This window comes from Rhincodon typus, chromosome 33 (assembly GCF_021869965.1).
Source record: "Rhincodon typus isolate 14 chromosome 33, sRhiTyp1.1, whole genome shotgun sequence".
Taxonomy (NCBI): Eukaryota; Metazoa; Chordata; class Chondrichthyes; order Orectolobiformes; family Rhincodontidae; genus Rhincodon; species Rhincodon typus.
Window position 1 is genome coordinate 27522622 of NC_063364.1, and position 11267 is coordinate 27533888.

Consider the following 11267-nt stretch of genomic DNA (forward strand, 5'->3'; position numbering starts at 1 on the left):
CCCTGTAGCCAGGCAATTGTCAAAAATTGTAACGTCAAGACCGCAAGGGGAAATGAAAAATATTAAGAACTGTATGTTTGTGTGTTTGTGTGTTGCAGAGTACAGTGTTGAGACAGAATGCGTGAATAGAAAGGCTAGAATGTGAAAGACTGGATAATCTACAGTACCAGCTGTACAATGGTGACATCTACTGTCCAAAATCTTTAGCGTTCCACTGCTTCATATGAACTGGTTGTAAGCAATAGGCACTAAGACGTTTGAGAAGTAAATAAAAATGTACCTGGATTGTTGCAGTAAGGGATGTGAATCAAATTGCAGTAAATTAGGTTGACACACGGGTCAACACAAATCCAACTGAATAGCAGAGCGTGTTCAAAGGCTGAATGGCCTACTTCCATTGTGATGGGAAATAAAGGGAATTTTATAGTCATACAGTACAGAAAGAGACCCTTCGGTCCGACTTGTCCATGTCGACTACATTTCCCAAAGTAAACTTGTACTATTTGCCTGCGTTTGGCACTTATCCCTCTAAACCTTTCCCATTCATGTTCCTGTCTAAATGTCTTTTAAATGTTGTAACTGCACCTGCATCTACCACTTCACGACAGTTTGGGATTTGAACCACCTTCTGTGTGAAAAAGTTGCCCCTCAAGTCCCTTTTAAATCTTTCTCCTCTCACCTTAAAATTATGGCCTCTACTTTTGAACTCCCCTTCCCTAGAGTAAAGACCTTTGCTATCCAACTTATCAATGCCCCTCATGATTTTATAACCACTATAAGGTCACCTCTCAGCCTCCCATGCTCCAGGAAAAAAAAACTCCTATTCTATCCAGCCTGTCCTTATAACTCAAAACCTCCAGTCCCAGTAACATCCTTTTTTTGTAAATCTTTTTGACAGGGTAAATGCTGAGAGGATGTTTCCCCTTATAGCAGAGTCTAGGAGAAATGGGCATAGTCTCAAAATTAATAGATGCCAATTTATTACCGAGATGAGGAAGAATTTCTTCACTTAGAGGGTCTTTGGAACTCCTTGCCGAAGACAGCTATCAACTGTTAAGCGAACGGATCAGTAGGATTATGAGGAGAGGGCAGGAAAATGGACATGAGGAGTGTTGGATGAGCCATGGTCCAACTGAATGGTGGACCAGGCTTGATAGGCTGAACGGCCTAGTCCTGTTCCTATTTCTTATGGTCTTATAAATTAGACCTTTTTTTGGTGCAGAAATCAATGTTAACAGAGTTTCAATCAGCAATTCAGGTACAAAAGACTGCAGTCTGCTTGATGTTTTTGTCACTGAATCACAGAATTGTTACAGTGCCAGCTCTCTGAATGAGCATCTCTACTAAATGAAAGCAAAATACTGGAGATGTTGTAAATCTGAAATAAAAATGGAAAATCCTGGAGAAACTCAGCAGATCTAGGGCATTATCTGTTGAGACAGAAACAAGAGTTACTATTTTGAGTCTGACATGACCCTTCTTCAGAACTAAACAATGGCATCTCCATGGGACTCTCTCAATCCAGCGGGAGAATCATCCAAGAATGTGTTTACGGTCTCGAGTGTTTCCAACAAGCCCAGACAGTGGAGGGAGCTTGTGAAAATCTGAGCATCCTGCCGGCTTCTTCAAACACTCGGATGACCCTGCCATGGTAAGGTGTGCAGATCCAGCACTGGGCTGTGAATCACCTCATGACCTGCAACTCTGGAGTGGATCTCTCAACCTCAGAAGGACTGACTAAGACTTTACAGTCACTGTCCCTGGCCTGACCCTCAAAGCTACCCTCAGCACCTACATGACACCAAAGCTGCCCTTGATCTGACCCCCAAACCTGCCCTCAGCTCCCTGTGTGACCCCAAAGCCAGTTCCCACCCCATGTGACCTCCAGCCGCTGGTGGCGCTTTGTGCAGCTCAGGTGCCTCTCTGATTTCCCCTCTTGCCCCTTCGTACACTTCAAAAAAAATTCCCCCAACGAGATATTAAAGGATATTGGCAAAAGGCAGCTATATGGATATAGGTCATGGATCAGCCATGATCCTATGACCTTGTGGTATTATCGCTGGACTGTTAATCCAGACATCAAGGTCATGCTCTGGAGCCCTGGGTTCGAATCCCATCACGTCTGATGTTGAATGAAATAAAAAGGGATCTGGAATTCAGAATTTAATGATGACAATGAAACCACTGTCAGGTAAATCCCATCTGGTTCACTAATGCGCTTTAGGGAAGGAAATCTGCCACCCTTACCTGATCTGGCCAATACTTGACTCCAGACCCACAACAATGTGACTGACTATTAAACAATTAGAGACGGACAGTAAATGCTGGCCTTTCCACCCACTCCCTGACCACAAGGACTCAAAAAAATCCACGTCTGACGTAACGAACCTGACGACGACGGTGAACAGCAGCCAATGAGGAGCCAGGACATTCAGCGCAGCCAATCAGAGAGCACCCGGCGTGACGTCTCCACACCGGCCGTGCGCTGAGCTGAGATGTATTTACCAATCAACTGGGCGGGACACGGCGTCCAATCAGAGAGCGGTATCGAGTGGTACCCAATCAGTGCGCAGTAGCCGTGACACGGAGACCAATCGGAGAGCGGAATTGCGGGGTAACCAACCAGCATGCAGCTGCGGCGGCGCCGCGGTTAATCAGGGAAGACCATTCAGTATTCAGTAACCTTGGCGCGGCGTCCAATCGGAAGGCGGGATTGAGAGATAGCCAATCACCGTGCAGCGACTGTGGCACCGCGGCCAATCGGCGTTCGGTTTTTCGGAGGGGCCAATCGGCGAATGGAGGCCTTAAACCAATGAGCGGGCGGGGCCTGGAAAGCACGTGGCAGAACCCGGAGCCGGTGGAGTGGTGTTTGAGGGAGCCTGGGGCTTGGTGTTGACACCGGCTGTTTGCTCGGGAGGGGGAGCTGCCGGCTACCAGTGGGGCCTGCTGTACGCCAACTCACGCCTCTGAGTCTTCAGGGTTCACGGTTCATAATCCCGGTCCCGGAGGTACGGTAAGGCTGAAGGGTTAATTTAGGAGCAGAGGCCTGTCTCTCTCCTGAATTTACAAAGTTAAAGGATGATCTGATCAAGATCGGGAAATGACAGCGTGGATTAAAAAAAAAACAAATCAATTATTAACAGAAGTGGCAGGGTACATAGAAATAAGTTATTTTCGAGAGGGAATTAAAGACAGAAGTTGCTGGAAAAGCTCAGCAGGCCTGGCAGCATCTGTGAAGAGAAACCAGAGTTAACGTTTCAGGTCCAGTGACCCTTCCTTTTCGAGAGGGCATAGCCTGACAGTAAGGGCCAGACTCTTGAGGAGAGATTTCGCGAAGTACTTCCACACTCTGAGGGTGGTAGAGGTTTGCAGCTCTCTTCCACAAATACGGCATTGGATGTCGCATCAGGTTTTAATTTTATGTCTGTGATAGATTTTTTTTTTCCCCCCAAAAGGTACTGAGGGATGTGGGCCAATGGATTCAGGTCACAGATCAAACAGCATCTTATTAAATGATGGAAGTGGCTCAAGGGGCCGAATGGCTTTCTCCTGGTCAGTGTAGAAGGAGTGCCGCACTGTCGGGGGGGTCAGCACCGAGAGGGCAGGCACTGTCGTGAGTTTCTCAAAAAGATGGTGTATAAATGCCAGCCCCTCTGCTGTGATTCACATTTTAAATATTGTCAAACAGAGTCAGGTCAAAACCCTAAGTACTCCTTCTAATGCAGCATTTTGGATGTATCTACTCAGCTATGACTTGCACATATCTAGACAGTGCCTTTCCACTATCTTCTCAAGGAATGTTTGGGTTGGGCAGCCAGATACTTGTCTAGCCAGTGACACCCACAACTCATGAATGAATACAAAAAAGTTGCATAATAATCACTGGGGGAAATGACCAGTTAATGTTTTTGATTGTATTGTTTGACAGATAATAAGTAGTGTGTATGTTTCTGTCCCCTGCCCTTAAATAATGCCACATGATTCTTTCGTCTGAACAGGCGGTGGGGGTGATGGGGTGAAGAAGGTATTTCTGACAATTTAGCACTCACAGTACTTCACTCATGTGTCAGTGTGGACTATGTACTAAAATCCACAAATAAAACCTAAGCTTCTTGCCTGGTAATAATGTGAAAGTTCTGGCAACAAATTAGTGAACTCTAAATCACTATCTGGAGAGCCTGATGATGAAAAATATTCAATTTACCTGTGCTGAGATTCTTTAATATGCACTGACTGTTTCCTTCTAAACCCAGGGGACTGATAACTTGTTATTACTAGGAGTCTCCACTTAATTTAAAGGACTTGTGTTGATTTTGCAGATTCCAAGAAGTCTCCATTTGGACTAAAGGATGCCAAGTGTAGTTAGTATGTGTATAGACCCTGCTGTACCCTCTTCTGAAGTCTCAGATTTCAGGCTGCTCCCTGGATCTTCCAGGTCAAACCAGTTCCTCTGCTGCTTACCTGTGGCTGCAAACCCCGATGGCCAGACCAAGCGCAAGAAGATACCGAGCCGGAGGCATGCGCGCTTCCTAGAGAGGAAGGCTTTCCTGGAGAAGGAAGGGATCCTCAAGCAGGGTCTGATCAAAAGGAAGTGGCGACCTTTGGACCAAACAAGCTGTCCAAGCATCAGTAACCCTAACTGTACACGTCAGTCTGGAGACGCCAAGCGACCAGGTGGTTCTGATGCGAATGGAAATCACTCCCATCTGTTTGGTGCTTCCAGTCCATGGCCTGAAGCTGAAAGGAGAGATGTTCGCTCTACTTGCTCTTCGAAATCCATGGACCAGAGCAGTAAAACTTGTCCTTTAGAAAGGACGAATCTGCTGAACCCTGAGAACCTTTATGGGCTGCCGCAAGCTGCACTCCTGTGCCAGACAAGTCCGTCACCCATCTGCTGTAATCCTGCCAAGTATGTGGCAATTGACTGCGAGATGGTTGGAACAGGCCCCTGCGGGCGTGTTAATGAAATGGCCAGGTGTAGCATCGTGAACTATCAGGGCCTAGTCATCTATGACAAGTATGTGAAGCCTAAACAACCCATCACAGATTATCGGACCCGCTGGAGTGGCATACGAAAACAGCATATGGTGAACGCAATTGAGTTTAATGTTGCTCGGAGGGAGGTGGGTGTATTAAATATCTTGAATGTTGCATTCACTTAATACCCATTATCCCTTAGTCTGGAATTAATGAATTCATCACTCACTCCCTCTGGCCTAACATGCTTTATGCAGTGCTGAAAGACGACCTGTCTTTCAAGTAAGACATTACACCGAGATCCCTTCTGGTTTTGAGGTGCGGGATTGTATGCAGAGAATCCCAGAACACTACTTTGCAGAACACGAGGTGTGTCTTAACCATTTTTTGACCAACTTGACCCCAGTGTCTTGACCAATTTTTATCCCTTGATTAGCATTACTGTGCAACAGTATCTACTCATTGTCACGTTGTTTGTAGGCTCTGATTGTAAATTGCTGGGTCTACAGACCTGCAGTTCCCTGGGGCATGTGATCAAAGCTGAAGCAGTGAGCGGTGATCACAGAAATGCTGCTGCTCACCCTGTTTCTTCCCTAATGTGTTTGGTGTAATCACAGTCCCAGCCATGATGGGCAGGTCCTGCAGTGTGAAGTAGACACATCCATTTCACTGATATCTGGCAGTAAGTATTTGAAGCGGAAGCATTATTGAAACAATCTGTATGTGCTGCACTTTCGTATCTTTGTGATGCTCACAATTTGTACTTTAGATGTTGTAGGGTAGGGGGATTGAAATAGATGTTTGAATGATTGTGAACCAGTTTGAAAAGGGGGTTCCTTTACTGGAGAACATTTGAGAATTGCAATTTCCCATGGATTCTGAGAGATGATTAAATTCCAATAAACTGCAAGAAATACTGTTTGGTTCAACCATATCTAATGATGTAATAGAACTTGTTATCAAAATATGACATAAAAACAAAAAAGTTGCAAAAACTCACCAGCTCAGGCATCATCCACGAGGAGAGAGTAAGAAACAGATTTAATGTACGTATTTTAGTCAAACCAGTAAACCTGCTCCAATGTGACTAACAGGCAACCATCAACTGCAGAGACACCACTCCCGTAAAACAATTAAACCTTGCATCTCATTAAGAAAAGTTATATTTGGTGTCAGTACTACCTTAACAGTTTGCAAGTTTAGAGGGGTTTTATATTTGAGTCATTTTCTTTTATTCATTAACGGGATGAGGGTGTCGCTGGCTAGACAGCATTTAGTGCCCGTCCCTAATTGCCCACAGGGGCTTCAGAGTCAACCACGTTGCTGTGGGTCTGGAGTCACATGTAGGCCAGACTGGGAAAGGATGGCAGTTTCCTTCCCTAAAGTACATTATGAACCAGATGGGTTTTTCTTGACAATCAACAATGGATTCATGGTCATCATTAGATTTTTAACTCCAGATATTTTACTGAATTGAAATTCTATCATCTGCCATGGTGGGATTCGAACCTGGGTCCCCAGAACATTATCTGGGTCTCTGGATTAACAGTCCAGCGATAATACCACTAGGCCATCACCTCCCATTTATAGTGACTTCCCTTGTAAGTGAGGCAGAATTGGAGTACAGCTCCAGTGAAGGAAGAGGACGTGATTAGGGCCGGGCATTTTTAGCCTGCAGGGGTTTTGCCCAGGTCTGATGATTATGGTTGAATGTTAGTGTCACACAGATACATCTGCATGGATACAATTTAAAAGCAAATTCATTCTGGGGGATGTCACTCACAATATCTATTTATTCCCCTTGGGAAGATCAGCCTCTGCCTTGAACTGTTGTCTGCATGGTGAAAGGACTCCTATAGTGTTATTAGATAGAGAATTCCAGGATTTTTCACCTAGTGACAATGCAGGAATAGCCATCGTGTGCCCAAACTTCTTAGCGGGACTTGACAGAGTAGATGTGGAGATGTTGTTCCCCGTTTTGGGACAATCCAAGACAAAAGTGTATAATCGCTGAAGTCCAAAGTTACACCACACCAGGGTATAGTCCAACAAGTTTATTTGAAATCACAGCTTTTGGAGCACTGCTCCTTCTTCAGCGCTCAGAAAGGTTGTAATTTCAAATAGACCTGTTGGACTATAACCTGGTGTTGTGTGATTCTGACTTTGTCCACCCCAGTCCAACATGGCACCTCCACATTATAATTGCTGAGTAAGGGATCACCCGTTTAAGACCAATGAGGATGAATTTCTTCTCTGAGGGAGTGAATCGGGGGTATGGGGGGAAAGGCAGGAAAGTAGAGTTGAGGATTATCAAATCAGCCATAATGTCACTGAATGGTGGAACAGACTCAATGGATTGCGTGGCCTACTTTTGGTCCTGGGTCTTTGTGATCTCAGTTGGAATGGTGCATGACAGGGGTGGGGTGCAAGCAGGGTTAGTAAATCTGAAAGGTAATTAACATGTTAAATTTGTGCTTTCATTTAGATTTTGAAGATACTGAAGGGTAAAATTGTCGTGGGCCACGCATTGCACAATGACTTTAAAGCATTGAAGTATTTTCATCCGACATCTCTGGTAAGGGACACGAGTAAGATCCCTTTGTTGAAGCGGAAGGCTGGCTTTCCTGAAAGAGAATCCGTATCCCTGAAGAATCTGGCGAAGCAACTTTTGGGTAAAAGCATCCAGGTGAGTATATGAACTGACTATACTTTTACTCTGGGAGTTCTGTTGCACAATGTGGGACTGAGGGTGCATCAGAGCTGGAACACAAAACATCCAGGTGGCAGTAAACCTTGGGTTCTGCCTTAGCTATACTCCCCCAGCATGTGCATTGATTACAAAATTCTGCAGGAATATTGGAAACAGGAAAAGGCTATTTGGTCCCTCAGTCATGGCTGATTTTCCAACTTGGCACCATTTTCCTGCAGTAACCCCATATCCCTTGAAGACTTTAAAGTTTAGAAGTCTATTGATTTATCTTGGTGGGACTCAATGACTGTATTGAATTACTTCACTGGCCTTTGGGATAGAAAATTCTAAAGGTCCACCACCTCTGAGTGGAGAAATTCTTCTTCTTCTCTTTATCCTGAGTTGCCTGCCTCTTCTGAAAGTGTCCCCTTGTTCTAGATCCCTCCAGCCTGGGGAAGCATGCTTCCAGCATCTACCCTGTTAAATCATGTAAGAATTTTGTATACTTCAGTTAGATCACTTCTCATTCTTCTAAATTCTAGAGAATACAGGTCTAGTCTTCTCAATCTCTCCTCATAGGACAATCCCAAGGATGAGTTTCATTGCACACTTTCTATGATAAGTATACCCTTCCTTAAGAAGCCCAAAATTTTGGGTATGATCTTGTCAAGACTTTACCGAAACCTTGCATTTACGTTGTGCTTGCAAAATCTTAGTCTGGTCTTTTTGCAGTAGGTTATTGTTGAAGTGCAGTTGGGTAAATGCAATTGCCAGACAGTACATCCACCTCAACAACTAGACAAGGTTTCATTCTAACTTCTCATCTCTTTCTCTCTCCCAAACCCACCAATAAAATTCCATCACCTCCAACATGGATTATCTCTGCTACTGCACTGAAATGTGGGCCTTGATTTTGTATTCCAATCCTAGAGTGGGGCTCGAACACATATTACAAACTCAGAGACGAGTGTTATCGATAGAACGCATGGGAAACTTACTGGCCCTACGTAACATGCAACATTCCCTCTAAGCTGCGCGGTTGCACACACAGGCGCAGCAGGTCCAAAGATCCACGATAGGCATCCAGCGCTCCAATCGCAGCTTTAACTTCTGGTTACGGAGGTTGCTGCCAAGCACAGACTTCAGAGGCCTATACAGCCAGAAAGAAAATTAGAGAGCTTGTTGATAACATATCTGCATTTTTGCTCCATTGGGAGATCTGATCCATTCAGCCATGACTTCTGCAGGATGTTTACCTGACTCCCTTCCTGATTAAGTTAAAACCTGGGTGTGTCAGGCAAGGGGGCTTCCATTCCTGCTGCTGGTATCTGTAGAGTTGTGGGTGTCTGGTGAGAACAGTCTAAGATTTTACAGTGGTGCCCCTCACAGTTGAAGTGCCTGCTGCCACTTCTCAAACCTTATGTATGTGAATTGAGCCTTTGGATAAGGTAATGTATGTGGTGGATTTTGTTTGAAGTTGTGGATCTGTGCTCTTTGGGGGCAGAGGTGGGTGATTTTATTAGGAATGGAGTTAGGGAAATGATTTTCTCCTTGGTTTGCCGTCATTTGTTCTTGTTGTGGCAGGTTGGTAGAGATGGGCACTGTTCTGTTGAGGATGCCTGCACCTCGATGGAGTTGTATCAACAAGTGGAGAGCCAGTGGGAACAGAAACTGTGCGATCAGTCATCGATGGCAAACGAAGAAGTGGCTTCTGAAACAAACTCTGAAATCAGTCGATACATGGATGACCAATACTGGCCCACTGATCTTCATAAGGACAGTAAATGATCTGAGCATGTATTCTTCAGCTATAGGAATCACCAGCAAAGATGAAGATTTGCGGCAGTCTAAACACTTGAAGTCATGAATGCATTCCCTTGGTTTCATTGTTCTCAAGTCTTTGCAGCTACTAACTAATGCCACACACGGTTAGTTCTCCCACACCCCTGTGATCTTTACCAATGCAATTGATCGAATGCAGCAGCTAATGGTCACAGACTGAGATCCACTAATTCAGCTTATGTCTGGAGTTCTTCATCGGAACTTCCCGTAATGTGTGGCTCAGTGCTATGCAAAATGGTGTAGTTCGCCACCTAGGGTGTCTGAACATAATAAAGGAGAATGGATGTCGCATCGTGTGCTATTCTTACATCCCTGAGACCTAGATAGAAATTCAGACCTAGAACAGTCCCAATGCTGTACATGGTGGGCAACTATAAAATTGCTTGAAGAAAGCAGGCAGTTGTATGGGGAAGGGAGAAATATTTTTCTGTCCTGCGGTAATTCCTGAGGTAAATAGTTGGGCGTAATTGGGGAATCTTGCATTTTGTAGCCACGCTTTACCCTCATCCAACCAGGCCAATGCTGCCAATTATTTCACTCTTGTCTTGATGTTTGAATTTTTAGATAAGTTTAAGCCCTGTATGTTTCTCCAGAATGTTACCTTATTTTCTACTTTTAATGTGTGTCTTCTAAATTCGTCCTTCCCTTTCAATCTCTGTGGTGCTGAGATCACTTTCAACCTCCAAACTCTGAGAGCAAATTAATGCAAAACAGAAGCACAGCGTCGTTATTCTCCACTCTGCTTATGTTGAAAGGAATTGCAGTTTAAATGGAGGCAGATTATTTGCTCCGCCCTGTGACATCATTGGGGCAGTGGTTTGTGGGTATTATTCCCCATTGATGATCTCATATGAGAGGAGTTCTATACAAAATGTCTACTTCGAGGCTGTCTTAACAGTATAATTCAGACTAACAAAGCACGATGCAGAAAGCAGTAAGTGTACTGGTCCAGTTGCTTCAGTAAATGTTAAACTAACACGCAGTGGATGAGGATCTGCTGGTTTTGGAGGGTGTGGAGATTGGCTTTGCTTGATACTATTTTTTGTAACTGCACTTTAATGCCACTGTTTTGTGGACTAACGATGGGCATTTCAGTCAACTGGAAACTGCTTGGCTTCATTATTAGCTCATTAGAGTTCTATAATCCCAGTTTCTCCATTTCCTTCTTTAAACTTCTTTTGCCTTGAATTTAACTTATTTTCTCTTAACTGTCAACAGGTTCATAGACATGCATATTCTATGTTTTAGTTTCGCTCCTTGTTTCGTTGGCTGCAAAGGGCTTCAAAATATGTGAAAACTAACAGATATAATATCACTGCTACCGTATTTAAGTAATTCTTCAGCTTAAAAACTCATCTGAAAACTTCAGTGTGAAACATTGCAGTCTTGGGTTTCTGCCATGTAAACATTCCTGGCGTTTGGGTCAAGCGTGTGTGTGTGCGCAGACTCTCCCCTTTTGCTTGGGAGGGGGAGAAATGCAACTGTATGAAGGTGTGCTCGCACAATTTTGGTTGGAGTTTGTAATGTAAATAAGAGCCAAACCATCTGGCCAGAAACAATCTCTTTTTGTCCCTTCCCATGTCCCAGTAATCTCCATCTTTTCTGGAGGGGCAGACTCATGCCGAGAACCTGTCCCATAGCAACAACGATTCCTCTTCTGCGTCACTCTAGCCACTTTTCTTGTGCCATCCCATTTATTGTGACATCCCTTATTGAGAAAGCCTTCCTCAGCTGCCTCAGAAGAATGTTAAAGATCCCA

At 44.4% G+C, this 11267-nt stretch overlaps 2 protein-coding genes across 4 annotated transcripts in view; one reads left to right on the forward strand and one right to left on the reverse strand.

The window, feature by feature from the left end:
* The window catches only part of LOC109935200 (kelch-like protein 25), a 34171-nt gene extending 31830 nt beyond the window's left edge, over window positions 1-2341 (reverse strand). The window contains exon 1 of the mRNA XM_048615859.1: window positions 2248-2341. The gene's annotated coding sequence lies outside the window, so the exon portion shown is untranslated. The remainder of the gene's footprint in view (window positions 1-2247) is intronic.
* A 504-nt stretch (window positions 2342-2845) lies between these two features.
* LOC109935193 (apoptosis-enhancing nuclease-like) lies at window positions 2846-11267 on the forward strand. Of its 3 annotated transcripts, none has more exons than XM_048616113.1 (4): window positions 2846-3013; window positions 4320-5123; window positions 7463-7663; window positions 9251-11267. In XM_048616113.1, exons 2-4 carry the CDS (start codon window positions 4350-4352, stop codon window positions 9452-9454), a joined length of 1179 nt encoding a protein of 392 aa, XP_048472070.1. In that variant the 5' UTR covers window positions 2846-3013; window positions 4320-4349; the 3' UTR covers window positions 9455-11267. The 3 variants fall into 3 exon arrangements, with proteins under 3 accessions (XP_048472070.1, XP_020389456.1, XP_048472071.1); XM_020533867.2 differs by having other exon boundaries at window positions 2846-3008; XM_048616114.1 differs by having other exon boundaries at window positions 2846-3008; window positions 4320-5087.

What these genes read in the sequence shown, in the direction of transcription:
- LOC109935193 (XM_048616113.1), top strand. Translation starts at nt 4,350, where the DNA reads ATGCCAAGTGTAGTTAGTATGTGTATAGACCCTGCTGTACCCTCTTCT. An exon ending in TTAATGTTGCTCGGAGGGAG is followed by an intron (nt 5,124 to 7,462) that starts GTGGGTGTATTA and finishes GCTTTCATTTAG; the next exon opens with ATTTTGAAGATACTGAAGGG. An exon ending in TTTTGGGTAAAAGCATCCAG is followed by an intron (nt 7,664 to 9,250) that starts GTGAGTATATGA and finishes TTGTTGTGGCAG; the next exon opens with GTTGGTAGAGATGGGCACTG.